Genomic DNA, 18,667 nt, shown 5'->3' with positions numbered 1-18,667 from the left:
TTTCGGAGGAGGAGAAGATTGTTGAGGCAGAGAGGAAAGAAAATAAGGGGACAGAAAATAGAGAAGATGATGTTCAAAATCAACCAGATTGAAAACATTACAATCCTTGTAAAATACCGGTTAGAACCTCTTTATCTTTAGCAAAATGATGAAATGGAATATAGGAATTTGATATTTGATGAAAATGCATGTTTTCGATTGTTCAAAGTAGGCGTGGCTTAGGGAGCATGTGGAGCATTGTTAGATCAGGAGGACAGCAAGAAATCCATCAACTTGACCACAACCACTATGAAGATATTGCCAGCTGATATCCAAACATGTGCCTCTGACCCAGAGTGATGCTCTGCTACCCACCAGATATATACAATTGCCTTGATGAATCAAATAATCATAAACTGTATAAAATGGCAGAAAATAAACCTCCAAATCGCATTTTTACTTATTTCACATTGAATTTAACTATTCGCTCCAGCTCTGTTAGAAAGTGCATTGCATTCACCAAATCGATGACAATCGAGTAGAATGTAATGTGTAGCCGAGACAAGAAAATGTTCTTTGGTCTCACCCAGGAAAATATAATTACAAAAACATAAACACAAGATAAAAACATCACATAAAGCAGAAGAATCTTTTTCACAATCACAACATCTAAACCCAATGAAATCTCTAAATTGGTGGACTTTGTTCAAACGAGGAAAACCTGAGCGATCAATTCAAAAGTCATGGAATCCTTTACGGATGTGTAACCGGATGTATTCCCGCCGGAAGCTTTCATCAGATGATCTGGTTTAAGCCCAACTATAGTGGCAACAAGAAATCGTTGCTCTCATAGCGGTCCTTCATCTTGATCCTCAGTTGACGGGTGTTCATGTTTCCTTTAAGAATGGCCGACATACAGTCACTCTGCAGACAGGAAGCAGCAGCTACTTCTGGAAACGCTCACCCAGTTTTGTCAGAGCTGGATGAGCGTCCACGTTGCCAAGATTCTGCCACAGCAGTGTGGGTTCCTCGCGCCGAGCTGCGGGTTTTCGTTTTAGGAACGAGGATGCATAGAATGTAAAACTAAAGTATGAACGGGATCGGTGTCACCGGGGTTACGACTTCAGTTTGGGGTTGGAGGCTACGAAGTGGCCACAGAAAGCTTGCATTACATGTCAGGGAAGAGACGACCGTAACAAAAGATGCTATCAAGTGGTGTCATGGGAATATGTTTAATGGCATATTGCCATTTTTTTTGACAGTGACAGGAAACATGAGGGGAGAGAGAGGTGAATGACACAACAGTTTCCAGATGGGTCAAAGTGAGGAAGGACATTACTGTGTGTCAGACTGCTGGATCACCACACAGCACTCCAGCTTCACCCTGTCTGTAGAACTTCTTTCCAAAATTCTGCTCCAGAAATCACGAAGAGTTTGAATATCAAATAGTAATCTGCAAAAATCTGGCCAAAAACAATTAGCATTTTCAGAAGCTCTGGTGATTCCTATCTTCAGAAATCTGTGTGAGCGGGAATCTATGAATATAATTATTTTCCAATCGAGCACACGTCTCTCTTCTACTGTGTGGTATCAGTACAAACTGTGTGGTATCGGTATGAACACTGGAGAGGTGCTGATGGACCGGTCTAATGTTTGGTCCTGTTGTCTCGTCAGATCTGTCGAAGAACCGCCTGTGTGAGCTGCCGGAGGAGCTTTGTCAGTTCATCTCTCTGGAGACGCTGAGCCTTTACCACAATGGGATGCGTTCACTGTCGTCCAGCCTGGGTAACCTGCAGGCCCTCACCTACCTCAACCTCAGGTAACTCAGCACCAAGCTCACGGCCCAGGCCGGGTTCCCCTCACACTATTGTATAGTGTTGTTACAGTTCCTAGAAAAGACCCACACACACCCAAGCAGACATTATCAAACACTCTCCTCAGCTTCTCTGATAAACATAATTTCTGTCAGCGCTTGTGGTGCGGAGAATGATGAGTACAAATGCAACAGACCCTAGTTAAGGGTAACTTACACACAAAGAACCAATCATAACTTATACCTTTGTGGTATTTATTATTTAGCTGAATTCTATTGTTTAGTCACGGCCCTGTAGAGCGGGTTCCTGTTCTGTAGCAGGTGTTTGGGACTGACTAATGTAGGCTGTATACTTTATTTGAAACAGCGGAAAAATAATGCATCCCAAATATAGGTCAAAGTTTAACCGTGAAGTTGTAAAAAAATAAATAATAATAATAACTTGGGTGAATAAATCCCAAGTTGTGCTACAATGTGGTTATCCTTTAAAAGTTTCACTTGAGCAAAGAGTTTCACAGTTTGCAGCTGCAAACGCGCCAGAGCTGCCTCTGAACTTCAGTGTTTGTTTATGGTGGAGATGAAGAGAGGCCTCACAAACCCTGTCCCAACTGTCTTACAACAGCTCCTCCACTATCGTTTCACTGTTGCTAGGAGACCGGAGAAGTCCTCCAGGTGGCTGGTCATACAGGCAGCAAAAGTGTCGGCTTAAAGCAAATACACTGCACAATAACAAAGACTAGATGTAGCTGCACATTCTTTATAGGCTAGCTCTGTGAGAAAATATCTCAAACAATTCACTTTCTAAAATAATGAATTGACTGGATCCAGCCCAGAAGGATGTGCCTCGTGATTGACATCACTTTGTGCTCTTGTCTCCACAGTCGTAATCTTCTGTCGACTTTACCCTCGTCGGTGTTTCAGCTTCCCCTCCTACGAGTGCTCATAGTCAGCAACAACAAGCTGTGTTCACTGCCCGCCTCCATATACGCCCTCACACACCTCCGACAGCTGGTAGGATGCACACACCCACACACAAGTTTCTATCTCTTATCAACACTGTCTTTCTTTTCTGTGTATAGAACTCCATCAGCAACATCAGGTGTCTCTCTCCCTCTCTCTTCCTCTCCTCCCAGGATGTAAGCTGTAACGAGCTGCAGAGTTTGCCAGCAGAACTCGGCCAGCTCGAGTGTCTGAGGGACTTGAACCTCAGGAGGAACCAGCTCACCACTTTGCCTGAAGGTATAGACACACTCGACCATCCACTGGCCTCAAACCTCCTCTAGTTATGTCTTTAAAACCCCCAGTGTGACCACCTCAGCTCATATTACTCCTTTAAAAATCCCAAGCGTTTAAGTTTTTTTTGGGGGGTGAACCGATGCGATGTGTACAGATTGTAAAGCCCTCTGAGGCTAATTTGTGATTTTTGGCTATACAAAATAAATGGAATTGAACTATTCCCAGAATCCTCAGCAATGTCTTAGTCCAGACCCCATTACACGCAGCCTATCATTGAGTCAGTGCATCAATAAACATAGAATTCATCTAAATTATCCTCAGAGGGCTTTACAATCTGAACACATAAGGACATCCTCTGTCCCGGGACCTCCCATCAGATTAGGAAAAACTCCCCAAAAAACCTTTTAAGGGGAGGAAACCTTCAGGAGAGCAACAGAGGAGGATCCTCTATCAGGATGGACAGAAGCAATATATGTCATGTGACCAGAATGAACAACATAACAGAGTTATAACACATGTAATGCATAAGAACCAGAAGAAGATAACCAACACCCTAACCAGTTTATAGCTTGTAGGATTATAATGTAGAATCTCTCAAAGTGAATGTTAATTGCATCCTTATTGTGAGCTATCGATTGTTTACGTGTAAAAGTATTGAAGTGCCTCTGACTCACTGAGAGTCTAATGTCCCATTAGTGCCTCATCCTGGAGCTCATGAGGAGGGACTGTAACTGAGACAACAGACTACCAGTGGACAAATGTGTTCATGTTTAATACAAGTACGGGTCCATTTAAGAGGTGTTACGTAAAATGGTGGACATATCTGACCTGACACGTGTTTGAAAATTATATAAATTGTTAGGCCAGAAATACAAATAAAGGTGGGGTAAAATGAAGGCCGATGGAATTGCCCAGACAAGAACGACTCTCCACTGCTGCTCTCATTTTGTCTTTTCTGACACCAAATATTCACTCATTACTTCCAAGAGCTTCTGCTTTGCTTGTTTTTGTTTATTGCTTTTATGCTGCCATTAATGAAACTCAACCCTCTCTGTTGGTTTAGTCCACCTGGAAATTACTTTTAAGACTTTTAATGTGAAACACGTGTGCAGGAGGTGCTGAAACATTACAAATAGTTGAAATACTGACAGAAGTTAAAGTGGAAGTGGAAAAACAATTACTGGAAGAAGTTGAAATCAGAATTAAAATTCTCCTGAAGAAGTTAAAGTTTCAGTTTATAGGTAACCTGCAGAGTTTTTATAAGCGCGACTTTATGTTGTATATATTGACCCCTGTTTTTGTCTGTATTGTGCACAAGGACTGTTACCAATTGCTTCACACTATTCCACTGATCAATAAGTGGTGGTAATGCAGAAGGAATGTAGCAATGAGCCAGCAAAGGCAGGAAAAAAAAGATTGCAAAGGTTTTAAAGGGGAAGGAAAAAATAGTTACGGATATCAAATATCGTTGGTGTAAATGTATTGGGTGTGTCTGGTTGATTGTCCGGTGTCTTGTTATATTGTTTGCTATTCACATGTTGGTAGGAGTACAGCTGGGGAACTGTATGTGGTGAATATAGGGTGTGCTTATGCAGAATGCTCGGGTGCTTGATCACAAATTGATCCAATCCTTCTCAAGTGGGGAAACTGCACGAGGTCAAAAACGGAAACTTGACACTGACTTCACAAAGAACTTTTATTTGTCGACAAGAAAACTCCAAAAGGCACCTTTTAAAAGGAGTAAGATTCAAGACATTTTTATTGTCATATGCAGAGATAACAGTTACTCTGTACAATTAAAAGCTTATTTTGCTGGGTCCTCCGAATACACAAGAATTACAATAAACTTAAGGTAAAAAATAAATATAAGGCACAAAATATCGTAACAGTATTGCAAAAAAAAATGTGATGACAGTATTGCACAGTGAGTGTATAGTGAGTGAGTGAGTGAGTGCTGTAGCGTCTGCCTGATGGCAGGAGCGAGAAGAGTCTGCTCGGGGTGTGTTGTGTCCCTGATGATGTGGGCTGCTCTCCTGGTTACTCTGGTGGAGTAAATGTCGTTTTCACCCTTTCCAGCTCTGTCCCATCTATGTGAAGTGTTGTGCTGCACCCTCTTCCTCCTTGGGTCGATAATCATCTCCTTGGTCTCGTCTGCGTTCAGGGAGAGATTATTATCCCGACACCAGGCCACAAGTTCGCCACCTTTCTTCTGTACGCCGTTGCAGCCCCACCAGTGATCATTCCAATGACCGTTGTATCATCCGCAAACTTGATGATGCTGGTGTTTTGCTGGGAGGCCACACAGTTGTATGTGAAGAGGGTGTACAGCAAGGGACTCGGCACACAGCCCTGGGGGTCCCTTTGCTCACAATTCTTGTGTCAGATGTGCGGTTGCCAACTTTGACTGATTGGGGTCTGCCTGAGAGAAAGTTCAGCACCCAGTTGCAGAGAGCAGGTGTCAGACCAAGAGTGAGGAGTTTTCCAGAGAGTTTGTGTGGGATGACTGTATTGAACGCTGAGGTGAAGTCTATGAAGAGCAGTCTTGCATAGGTGTCTTTGCCCTAAGTGTGTGAGGGTTGTGTGGATGACATTGTTGACCGGTTCTGGCGATACGCAAACTGCAGCAGGTCTACGGTGTCACTTCATCACTCTTGGGGTGAGTGCCACGGGGCGATAGTCATTCAGGCAGGTCACAATGTTTTTCTTTGGGAGGGGCACGATGGTGGTGGAGCAGTGTGTAGGATTTAGCTGCAGGTTGCATCCAGCAGAATACCCCTCTGCTCATCCCTCCCTTTCCAAGTGTGTAGTAGAACTACGGTGGCCTTCAGGTAGCAGTGTTTGGTTTGTCCTTTCTGGGCTTCTGTAGAAACATGGCGGTGCAGCATGAGAATAGGACCTACTCCCTATGTGTGAAGGGCTCCTTCTATTCAACAAACCATGATTCTTAGTTTTTGGTGATTATACACTAATGAAAACATAGGAATGGAGATTATATTCCATGTGTGCCATAGATCACCTAAATCCTGTTCTTTTAAGTGTAATCACAGAAATGACATGAGTCGAGCGTCGTCATGATTTTAAGGTTTTAGGTTTGTGTAAAAGACATAAAGATTATGTTAAGTGTCAACAAGTTGAGGCCTAAACAACACTGAGCCTAAATCATTCCCTCCTTCTCTCTGCATCACCCAGAAATATCCGAGCTCCCCCTGGTCCGGCTCGATGTGTCCTGCAACCGCATTTCCCACGTGCCCCTGTGCTACCGCCACCTCCGGCACCTCCAGAGCATCTTGCTGGACAACAACCCGCTGCAAATGCCGCCTGCGCAGATCTGCTCCAAGGGCAAATACCACATCTTCAAGTACCTCAACATGGAGGCCTGCAAGAGGAGCCAGGAGGAGCTGGAGAGGCACCTGAGGCCCACTGGATTCAACAGCTGGTGAGGAGGACTGGAGGGAGGGAGGGAGCACGTAACTAGAGGAGGGGGGGTCAAGGAGCAGCAGGACGGCTCAAAGAACAAACTAATGGACAGAATCTGTCTGGCAACTCGCACTATAGCTGGTTATGCTGCATGAAGGTGCTGGGTGGATAGGTCAACTGTTCTCCCACTGAACTCCCAATGCTTCCAGTCTTCATGCTAAACTAGGCTAACCTTATCCTGCACTCTACTTAACATACATTGATATAGGTTGCCTCATCTCAATCTCACTTTTACAATAACGGATGGTGAAAATGAAAGTGGCTTCAGTATTATAGGTATTGCATTTTATTAGGATAGACAAGTGTTTTACTGTAAAACAGGTGGCTGACACCTGACGACAACAATTCAGAAAGCGTGTTGACAGTAATTGCAACTCGTTGCAGCGCTGTCATTATTTAAGTGACAGTTGGACATAAGTACGGTTACTGATAGCGGTAGCTCTGCAGCTAGTCTTTAAAGGATAATGCCGTTGAGGACACACACACACACACACACACACACACACACACACACACACACACACACACACACACACCAGGAACAAAGTGGCCATGAGGTGAGCGGATAAATGGCAGGAGGTACAGTACACGTAGACTAGGCAAATAGAGTGACAACATTGAAACGGTTAACTGTGAGGAAGCAGGGTTATCAAATATTGATAAACTTGAATTGACCCCTTTCAGCTGCCTATTGAGCCATTTCCATGTAATAGACAGGACCTGTGTGTGTGTGTGTGTGTGTGTGTGTGTGTGTGTGTGTGTGTGTGTGTGTGTGTGTGTGTGTGTTCTCTATCCTAATGTGTGTGCAACATGTTTCCCCACAGTCTGTCAGACCAGGAGCTGTTCACAGGTCAGTTTGGAGGACTGGATTCTGGCTTCAACAGTGTCGACAGTGGCAGCAAGCGCTGGTCTGGGAATGAGGTAAAATATATATATATATATATCGATCAAACAGAAGTATGAAATTGTTCTCTTGTTGCATTTGAGATCAGATGATGCTGTACCATTCGAGATGTTATCTCTCAAGTGGAAAAAGCATCCTCTGCTACAAATGCAGCCGACCTCTCTAAAGCGTTAACGACCCACTTCAGATCAATGACTCTGCTCTATCTGTGTGTCCAGTCAGCAGATGACTTCTCAGAGCGTTCCCTTCGCATGGCTGAGGTCAGCAGAGACCAGAGGAACCTGGAGGAGGAGGAAGAGGAGGAAGAGGAGACTGGATCTCCTGTGGAAGCTATCAAAGGTGAGGAAGGACAGGCGTGCTCTAATCTGTCTGTCATGCCATTAGTTGTATTGTTCTGTAAAAAGTGTAGGTAGGTGTTTTTCACATATAGAGGAAATCTTAAGACTCTTCTTCTCTTTGCAGTGAATGGGGATGCTGCGCATGTGGACTTCATTGACAGCAGTGTGACCGAAGAAGAGGAGATCAGGATGGATCCAGCACCTCTTCTGGTACCTCATTCTCAGACAGATCAGCAATTGTGTCAGATTGTCTTGTTGCTCAACATCTTGCCTTCTATGTTATTTTGGAACAAGGTTCTTGATCGTTTCATTGATTTCCAGGAGCAGAAAGAGAGCTCTTCATCGTCCCAAACCCAGGACACAACGATATGCAGGTACGTTTTGTAAACCTGCTGTAAAATATACACTTTTTATGGCACTGCTCAGAATAGTGTTTATGGCACAATAAAAGGAATATTGTTTTAATGCTCGGTTCAATTGTTCGAAGTATAAATATTGGTTTAAAACTGGAATATTGGTTTGATGTAAAAACTGGAAAAATTGTTTACTCCGCAAATTTGGAACATCAGTTTAAAGCACAAAATGTTGATTGGTTTAAAAAGCAAATGAGACAAAAATATTGGATTAAAGCACAAAACAATACCCTTAATAAGTTTAATAAGTGTATTAATCTTCTTCGGGGAGTAAAGGACATAAAGTCCAAGGCTTTAGGGAAGAGTCTCAGCTTCCTGTAACACACTTGGCGTTAGCCGGCAGTCATGACCGCTCCAAGGTCTCATTTGTTTACCGTACTTGTGCCAAGGTATTCCAGTTTATTTGAAAAGCCTTTCCTTCTACTCAGCCTGTTTCCTTCACAATTATTCATCTCAACTCGACTTCTCTGGTTGGAAACTATGTATTCAGTGACAAAGACAGACGATGCTTTATCACCTTTTCTCTCTGTTCCATCCTTGTTTTACAAGGTCACTTCACGGGTATTTGAAGAGCTGGGAAAAGTCAATAGACTGCTGTTCCCATAACTTGCAGTGCCCGTCAAACTCTGCATGTTGTGTTGGTGGTGCTGTTATCTGGTGACGTCCCAGTCTGGACTCGCCGCCTGACTGTGGCAACAGAACAGCATTGTCTAAATGTCCGTGTCTCTTTGGAAAGCTGATGTAAAACAAAGCTGGTAAGAGGGACGTGAGAGCTATTTATTATACGCTGCTCAACCTTGCTGAAGAAAATGCATGCCTATAATGATCTAAATCATAGGCATGCATACACACAGGCTATGCCTATGAATAATTTGTTTCTTAATTATCCCCAAAAAAAGACATTCTGTGGTTCTAGCTTCACAGATGTGAGGAACCACAGTTCTTGTGGTCTCCGTGGGGAACCTCCGACATGCAGTGACATTTTAAAGACGGTTAATCAGTCGACCTGTAGCTTTATAAACTCCTCAATAAACCAAATGTCTCAGTGATAGCGACTAATAAAAGCATATTTCTTACAGCTTATTGTGGCTTCATGCGGCCGTTTGTGCCGAAGCCAGCAGGCCGCTCCCATCACGCTGCTCTGTTGTTCCGTTACCAAGAGGACTACATTGTCTCAGCAGTCCCACTGGCTACACATTAATATGTGACACTGAGCCATTGTTCCCAGCTTCTGGAGCAGCAGGTTTCATTCCAAGCCTTTGAGTTTTATTAACTGTACTCTTTCAAATGACTAATATTCATACAGCATATCGTATCGAGGACATGGTTTAGATCTGGTAACTGGACCGAGGAAGATATAGTTTATCTGTGTAACAGTCCTGTTACTCCTTTACAAACACGGTACGATCAGCGTGAACAAACGGATGCTCCAAATCTTCCTCCAACACTTCCTTTGGGACTCCTAAAAATAGAATACTGAGACCGAAAATGGAAACGTGACAAGTAGTTTTTAAACAGACTTTTACTTTTGAGTGATGCAATGATTTTACATGAACCAGATGCAAGTCTATCAAATCGTTTCAGTAGACTTGAGTGTGGAGTCGTTTTCTCCTCCTATTCAGTGTCGTTAATCTGCTTGGGACCTGAATGCAGCTCATGTACAATCTTCACAAACTGGTACATGGGATATTTGGTCATGTACATTTGATCAAATGATTGTTTGATATGTTCCTCACCCTGTTGGGCCCATTTCACAAAAGATCCACAAATTGTGATCTTGCTGTTTACTTTTAACCTGAGAGTGAAGATGTTCTGTGTGACCAATTCAACTTCCTTTTGTACCATTTGGTGATTTTTCCCCCAATGAAAAGTGAAAGATTGCATTCAGATGAGTCAGACCCCAGAATAGGTATGATAAAGATGAATGTTATGTCTGGGCTCATGGAGCTGTTCAATCCATGCCAGTTGGACTCCACACATCCTTCACACAAAACAAACCACAACTCCTTGGCTTGTCCATTTCTGTGGAATAGAAAGGTGCTGAGAATAAAACAAAAAAAGCCCTTTGGCATTGCCTTTTGAAAAGGTTGGGTTTGCTTTATTGGACTGTATTTCTGAGCGGTCCAGATTAGACCCCTATGTTGCTGGACCCCAACTGAAGAGCATACCCTCAAGAACACACTACATTTTATTTAGCTGACGCTTTTATCCAAAGCGACTTACAATAAGTGCATTCAACCATGAGTACAAACTCAGAACAACAAGAATTTCAACAACAAGAATTCCTTTAAGAATGCCAAACTACAAAGTGCTATCAGTGCATGCCATTTAAGTGCTACTAAAGATACAAGACCGGTCTTCCATGCCGGACTGTTTCACGTCAACACATCTGATGACTTTTACAGCCCTGTGGGAAAATAAAGAGTAGGGAGGAGATAGACGGGGACAATGCTGTGCTGTAACGTTAAGAAGAACAGATTGACGGCGCACTTCCAAATTTTATTTCACTTTTATGTAACTTGGCTCTGAGACAGTATGTATGAAAAGCTTTTGTTTATAACTGGTTTGGTTTCATCTAAACTTATACTGGTAAAACCGGAAGTGTGTCTCAGGACGAAGCGCTTTCCTTGCCGCCATAATAACAACATAACCATAACAGCCAGTTCCTGAGCTGGGTTACATAGTTAATACGGTTTAAGTGGTTCGTAATTGGGTTTGAGGCTGTATTCAGTCAGTCAACTCCAAGCAACAGTAACTCTTAATTATCTTCTGAATGTATTTGGTATTTCACTGGAAGGTACAACAAGTTCAGCACGTTTATATCTCATAATATGTCGTTATGACTAAAGTGGAGTTGGCAGGGATGAGGATTGGCTATTCTAAACGGTTTCATATTTGGATTTTAATATTTAATTTGTATTTGCCTTATTGTCATTGTCCAACTCGTGCTCCTCTCCAGGACCAGTCTCCATGTGGAGGTGGGCCCCCCATCATCCGGTCCCCTGTCCCCCTCCAGCCCCACCCTGGAGGAGCGCAGGAGGCCGGGCACCCTCCTCATCTGGCAGGAGAGGGAGCGTCTGCAGCAGCAGAGGGAGAAGGCCAGGTCAATACTCACTCTTATTCCTTATATGTCCACCATTTAACATGTACGTTTGTGGGCAGTGAACTCCGTGTTACGAAGCTTTCAGTCCGTCATGACAGAGGAAGTGCATGAATGGATTGGACACAGGTCACATGACATAAACAACATGAATGTGACTGTCACACAGTGTCAATATGAGCTTTTATAAGTTGTCATGTGTAAAGCTGTGAATTCCTTACATAGTCAGGAGCAGCTCTGTCAGAGGCCACTCCCTTCTGTCTGTCATTTCTAATTATACGCCCTCCATGTCAAAACTCTAATTTTGCAGTTTGCTGAAGTCGTCCAGCAAAGCAGGAAGTCTTGTGGCCACGGCACCACAGACAGGAAGTAGCTCAGCGTAAGTGGGCCTGTAGAACAGCACACGCAGCAGAGCAACAACACAGAGACACGTGACTTAGACTGACTCTCCAAGTTCCACTCGCTTTGTCCATCCTTACCTCAGTCCTTGTGAATTACAAATGGAAGGAAGTTTCAGGGTTTGGAAAGCATTGTTTTTCTGTCAGGAGTAATCTTTGGTGTGTGTCTCCCCCTAGTGGTGCATCTCCGGAGAACAGCAGCTCCCACGCCGGCCTTCGGCAGCGATGTGCAGTGAGTAGTGTCCCCTTAATCCTCCAGTGAACAAAGCTGAACTGGGTGCTTCTATTGTTGAATTGTTTTCCTTTTTTTATTAGAGTGCTGATCAGATGAGCTTAGTGTCTCCCTATACACTTCTACAACGCTCCAACAGCAAAACAGGTACACACACACACACACACACACACACACACACACACACACTTTTGTACTATGTCAAGTTATCATGTTCATGGGGAGAGGTCGTCCTGAAACCATAAGGTAGCCGGTTCATCCCTGTTCTCCATAGTTTCATGTTGAAGTGTCCTTGAGCAAGACACTGAAGCCCCAGTGCTTCACAGCAGCACACTGCTCCTTAAGGATGGGTAAAATGCAGAGAATAGTCCCGCTGTGGGGTTAATAAAGGATTATATATATATATATATATATATATATATATATATATATATATATTTTTTTTTTTTTTTTTTTAATCATAAAAAACAAATATATATATATATATTTTTATATATACAAAAAAAACAGCATCACCCCCCCCACCCCCCCGTAATACCTCCGCGCCCCACTAGAGGGTCGCGCCCCACAGTTTGAGAAGCACTGGTTTGGTTCCACATTGCTGCTCTTCCCTGAGCTTTCAACCCGTGTCGTCCTCACCCTCAATGCTCATCTTCTGTCTCGTCGTGTCATTTGACTGAATGTGTTTATGTGCGAGCCCATCTGTAACCTGAATGTTTGTTCCAGAAGTTCCCTCCTCCCCGAAGACGTCCCCTCCACCCGGTCCGGCCCAGAGACCCAACAGTTTCCTGTTCCGCACCTCCTCCCGCAGCCACGTCAAACCCACAGGTACACAACAACAACACAGTGACCGCTGCACACCTTCTGAACGCTTCAGGCGTTCCAACACTGTCGCTTGTTTTTCTTCAGGGTCGGCCTCTACTCTCGGGGAGTCTGGCAGAAGTGAGTCTCGCACAATGCTGCGGTCTCCTAGAGAAGAGCGAGCCGACATCGCACAACTACGCAAGGTAAAGCCAGCATTTCATCATCCATGTCAAATGTGTCCATACAGCAGACTTTAATCTAACTTAATGTAATGTTCTTCATTTATAGACTCTGGAGTCCCGGCTGAAGATCTCTCTACCGGAGGACCTGGGCGAGGCCTTATCCAATGGCACCATCCTCTGCCAGCTGGCCAATCAGATCCGACCCCGCTCCGTGTCAATCATCCACATTCCCTCCCCAGCAGTGGTGAGTCCTTTCACATCTCACTTTATTCTGTCTACATTTTAAAGCTAGTCTTCAAACTGTTACAGGAAAACCAATTATTTCACTCAAATGAATAGCGTGTTAGCAAACAGCCATTGAAAATAGTGTTAATTATATTGGCATATTTTAGCATACTGTGAATTCTTGACTATAAGCCAGTGACATGACTTGTTTTTAATTAGATCTGTGGAAATGTACACGGAAATGTATCAAGTCAACATGGAGTCCATGTTCCACAAAATGAAAACAGGGAGGCTCCACTGTCTTCTTCTCCTTAAATGAAAGCCACGATTCCAGAATTCCTAATCCCAACCAATGAGAACTTTTTATACGAAGCAAAGCAATAATGTAGCTCCAACTTGAAGTTCCCTAAATGTGTTGTTGTTGTTGTTGTTGTTTTCAGCCAAAACTGAGCTCAGCAAAGTGTCGACTCAATGTGGAAAACTTCATTTCTGCTTGTCGCAAGCTGGGAGTCCCTGAGGTAAAGCGCCGTCTCTCTTCATTATAACTTGTGCACACTGATATGCTCATAACGGGAGTCAGGAAAAGACTATTTCAAAAAGATTTTCCAAAATCGTTCAAATACATTCTGAACTAAAGCCGAGTGATTATCTTTCCTTTATTACTTTATTATCCTGTTCTTCTGATCCAACTCCGTATGACATCACTAACGTTACCTGCAGTGGACTATGACGGACGGCCGCTGCACAAACACTAGAAAGTGTTGTGATGAACTGCTGCTGTTTCCTCACCCCCTTTATTAGACACCCAGAGTCCTCAGCATATAGAGTCCATGTAGCCTCACTTTGGATCTTTGTCCGCATCAATACTACGGGGTTTACTCATCTAGAGGCGGTTTCGGGGGGCATCCCTAGTAGTCAGTTAAAATATAATATTTCCATGTGCTTTAAGCTCAGTTGTGTTGCTCCATTATTCCTGTCAGGGTTGGACTGATACATATGGGCCAGCTGCTGGTTTTAAAACAATTTACCAGTCCAACCCTAACTCTGTTGTGTCCTCCTCTTGTCTCCTGGATAACTACTTGTATTTTCCTCCTGTGTGTCTGTGTGTGTCTGTCCTGCGTCTCCTGTCCAGACGGACGTGTGTGCGTGCTCTGATGTGCTTCTGTGTAAGCTGGCCACTGTGCTGCGCTGTGTGACGGCGCTGCTGGCCGCCGGGCGGGGGGAGACGGCGGAGGACCGATCCCCCCGCCACTCCTCACCTTCGTGGCCGTCGTCTTCCTCGCTGCTGTCCACGGACTTCCTGCTCTTCTACTGTGCGGCCATGGCCCTGCTCTACGTCCTCTACTGCTACCTGCTGCTCTAGAGGAGCAGCTCAGTACTTTCAAATTCACGTGACTGATGAACGGCTCTTCTTCTGAACTCACACACAGCTGCTCCCACAGCTGTCATCTCAGACAATGCTCTGCAGTGTGCGTGTGTGTGTGTGTTCTCAGTGGCCTTTGAGCCAACGTCACAAGACCTCCAGAGTGTGTGTTGACACTCCACCGCTGCACTGGTTGGATGTCTGAGCCATATAGAGCACCTTTTAAGAAAGAAATACACTACAGAAATACACTGACAAATACTACATGAGCGTAGCCACGTTCAGCCTTCACGCGTAAACTACAGCTCGCTTAGAGATGGGAGCTTTAACAGTCTGAGGCAGCGCTGCTCTCATTGGTTGAGACTTGAATGGGCAGAGCAAAGGTCCCCAATCCAAATGACATGCTATTCCCTTGTGTTTGTATCTAATTTGAACTAACATCCACTTTGAGATGTGATTCATTGATAGTATATCAGAAGCGTTAGTGTATTATGTATCGTACACTGGAAAAATGACAAATATGTATATCTAAAATGCCAACATGCAGACGTTTTATTCTCCAAGATTAGTTTAACCGGTTATGATGATATTGTTCTCGCCATGCTGAGATCGGAGAAGTGTTTGGATAAGAAGAGCAGAACGATTACCCAAACTGCTCGCAGACCAACTTCCCTCATTAGTACAGAGGATATTATTATTTTTAGTGGGTGGAATTGGTAAAAAGGATGTCAGGTCAGCAGACGAGCTAAGCAGCTTACCGTAGTTCTAACTCTATATCTGAGAAAACGTTATGAGACCATATTGATTCTTTAGCTCTGCTCCCCAAGTTTTAACTTGACATTATCTCTGCGTTCAGAGCAGCTCTACCTCTGAGAAATGTTAAACTGAGAGAGGGAAGCCCAGACGGAACTGTGAATGTCATTTTTAGCCTCGAGACAAGTGCACGTTGCTGGATGTTTCCGATCACAACAGTGACTCAGTGCCTCTTACTGACCACTGGCTAAGACCTCTGCAGAGGCTGCTCCTATTTTTATACGTCTGCTATGCTAACTGTGAGAAGCGGGCGGGTGATGTCGCTGCATCAATCTCCCGCCACACTTCACGTGTCCAAACGGTACAACGCCCCCCAGGAGGTGGTGAAGTCTGGTCTGTTTGACCAGCTGACTTCATGTTTGTAAAAATGTAAACAGGCTATTAAATTATTGCTTTTTTTATTTATTATATCTGTTCAGTTTTGTTTGAGGTGAAGCAGCAGAGGCTTTGTGAAGTCAGTGCATGTGCTTTAATTCGCACACACCAGCGAATCAGATCAATGTTCAATTATTCAGAGTTAAAATAACATTGATTGTTTAAAAGTTTCCCTCATCATTCGATTGGTAAACAATGGATTCCCTGGAGGCTCCACGTTTAGCAGCTCTCTACGCCGTCTGGCTCAGTGCTCAGAAGGTCAGCTACATGGTGAAATGTGTTTAAATGTGATTACCATGCTTATGGGACGGATGTGGGATTCAAAAGCTTTTGGGGATTCAAACTGCATTAAGATCATTTATTGTTTTTACTTTTATCTCGGCCTCAAACCAGATTTGAACCAGAATGGGACACAAGAGCTTTCTACTTAAACTCTAATCTCGTAATTATTATTCATATCAGTTACAAAATGTTCGGGGGGAAATTAAATCACGAAATAACCTACAGTTGCATTTATATTTTTTCGATAGTTGCAATATCGTTTTTGAGGAGGTGTACAGCACACTGGTCCAGGTGATCTCTGCTGCAGTCTGAATGTCCAAAGTCTCCCATCCCATGTCTCAAGTTTTTTTTTATTAGCCTGCTGTTAAAATGAAATGTTATACCGTTTCAATTCAAAATGTATATTTTATAAATGAAACTGGATACGCAACACAATAATTCATTCACTGGTTTAGACAAAGCTATATTCTTTAATATGTTAATGGAACAGAAATACAGTTGTATTTTATATTTATATGACCCCTTGTATTATTGAGAATCTTTTCTTTGAGTTTATATAAATATATATGTAAAGTTTTTCCCATCCTGCTGTAAAGACATAATTAAAAACCATCTTCGACCATGTGCTGTTCGTCTGCTCGCCTGCTGTGCTTCTGCTTAATGAGCCCAGAACGTCATGTGATCAGGACCCCTGCAGCCGCTCATCTCATGTTGACCACGAGAGAATCAACTCAAGGTCTACTTGCTTTCTATGGAGCTTTCAACTGCATCTCATGGTCTTCAAAGGATATTGAGTTTGCCCTGTAGTAAAGTATTACAATATTGTATTTATTTAGCTACTATTTAAGTCTAACATGTCAAGACAAGTTAGATTTTTTTCAAACTAAAGTAGATTAAAGGATATTCTATATTTGTCAACAAATCCCTGTGCAGAACCAAACCAACAAATCATCTACTAACACGTAATCTCTGATATTAAGCTCCATTGTCATCCTGCTGACAGGAATTCTTTCTTTATTACATTGGGAATAACAGGTCAGACAAGTGCAAAGGAACCAACATTTTTCACAAAATTGCACAATTTGAAATGCATCCTATGAATGGTGGGATACACCATGCAAAGCACAACAAACAGAAGAAAACTTATTTACAAATGTGGGGTATGGTGAAGAAGGAGACTGTTAAAACAGAAGTTCTGTAGTTTTCTATGAATACAGTATAGTCACTGTATACGGTATCTATAGTTTTTAGGTGTGTCTTCCCCTCACCATCCACATGGGGGCAGCAGTGAGCTTAGAAAAGCCACACAAAGGTGAAACAAAGACTTGTTTCGAAATAGCAGGTTCTGGCTTTACAAAAGAGAGCGAGAGCAAGGACGAGGCCACCGCTGCCCTCCGTCCAAGGTGGGTCTCTGTTCGGTGTTCAGGGCCACCGACAGGGTGGACACGTCACCGTAAGAGACGAACTAACACATTGCTGGTTTGGGCTTTTGCGTGGGATTTGTTGTCAATACAAATATACAGTAGAATGACACCAAACGTATTAGTAATTGGTGGAGTTGGAGAGGAAGAAAATCCTGCACATACTCTCAGATCAGCACAGAACAGAGTACGTGATACGACTAACTAACTGTGATTTGACTTGAAATCAATCTCACAATCATACTGATGAAACGTGGTCAAACTGAGCAGGCGTGCAGGTCTCCCGATCATCTGTGTCTGTCCCTGTGCTTTAACCACTTCCAAAGCTTTTGTGCTCTCCAAACAGTAGGTTTACCACGTAACCTCCAGCTGGCCTGTGTTGGAGCAGGTGAGTTGAGCTGAGCTCAGGGAACCGGGGTTCAGGCCCGTGGGTTTGTATTCCGCACCTTCCACAGGGGGGGACTTGAATAGTTCCGTCTCCCGCCGCGTTCTCCCTCTCTTGACGCACGCGCACACACAGAGAGAGAGTCTGCAGCATTGATTTTGTCGGTTTAATCTTACCGGGTTAGACGTGAATATCCTAAATTTAGTGTAAGACCCTGTGAGCAAAATAAATAACTACATAAAACTAAGCCTGCTGAGTTACACCTAATTTAATCCATTACAAAGGTTTTAGCGTAAAGTCCATTCTTGGTAATCCTGACTGTTTCACTAAATGAGATCGCAGCTTTAAAACTTCAGAAATGAGAAAGCTTGTAAATACGCCTGTAAAAGGGAAAATCTCAAAAACTATCAAACACTACAATTTATATGTGACAGTGTAACGGTTGTGTGAATAAAGGGATTTATTAAAGCTGCTGTTCATCTTGTCTCAGTATAGATGGGACTTTGTTGTGTTCTGTATATAACTATATGAACTATAAGAGTAGTGTGTTTGGTGAAACACATTGTACTTGATGTGTAAATCTCCAGTTCTTAAAAGCCTTGGTGTGAGTGAACATATGAACAGCTGCTGCATCTGATGAGAATTAACATTAAAAGGAATATGTCATTGAAACACTACAATATATGAGATGATGCATCACATGTAAAAGTGTGTGCTGGGACTGAAAAGATTTATTACGATTTTATACGCTAGATTTCGGGCGTTAAATGTCCTCCTGTGTGTAGACCATAGAAATAGAATATCACTAGAACCAACAATGCACAGTTTGCTGTGGTCATTTGACTAGCTCCAAAGATGCGATTGTTGTTAGTCACTATGGGTCATGAGAAACAAGCCAGCAGGATAACTTTAGCTAGCTAATACCAG

General features: G+C 43.2%; 1 protein-coding gene across 1 annotated transcript in view; it reads left to right on the top strand.

Annotated features, from left to right (window-relative positions):
- Positions 1–18,667, top strand: part of lrch4 (leucine-rich repeats and calponin homology (CH) domain containing 4) — a 40,336-nt gene that overhangs the window by 20,335 nt on the left and 1,334 nt on the right. Inside the window, exons 2-17 of the mRNA XM_079215076.1 lie at positions 1,654–1,798; positions 2,674–2,803; positions 2,926–3,031; positions 6,218–6,464; positions 7,330–7,426; positions 7,628–7,764; positions 7,840–7,957; positions 8,069–8,121; positions 11,120–11,263; positions 11,571–11,639; positions 11,836–11,890; positions 11,974–12,037; positions 12,617–12,718; positions 12,800–12,897; positions 12,983–13,120; positions 13,542–13,619. Of these exons, the coding sequence (XP_079071202.1) occupies positions 1,654–1,798; positions 2,674–2,803; positions 2,926–3,031; positions 6,218–6,464; positions 7,330–7,426; positions 7,628–7,764; positions 7,840–7,957; positions 8,069–8,121; positions 11,120–11,263; positions 11,571–11,639; positions 11,836–11,890; positions 11,974–12,037; positions 12,617–12,718; positions 12,800–12,897; positions 12,983–13,120; positions 13,542–13,619 (1,781 nt within the window). The remainder of the gene's footprint in view (positions 1–1,653; positions 1,799–2,673; positions 2,804–2,925; positions 3,032–6,217; positions 6,465–7,329; positions 7,427–7,627; positions 7,765–7,839; positions 7,958–8,068; positions 8,122–11,119; positions 11,264–11,570; positions 11,640–11,835; positions 11,891–11,973; positions 12,038–12,616; positions 12,719–12,799; positions 12,898–12,982; positions 13,121–13,541; positions 13,620–18,667) is intronic.

Source organism: Taurulus bubalis (assembly GCF_910589615.1).
Source record: "Taurulus bubalis genome assembly, chromosome: 3".
In the NCBI taxonomy this organism is placed as follows: Eukaryota; Metazoa; Chordata; class Actinopteri; order Perciformes; family Cottidae; genus Taurulus; species Taurulus bubalis.
This window is presented reverse-complemented; position numbering and strand designations above follow the sequence as displayed.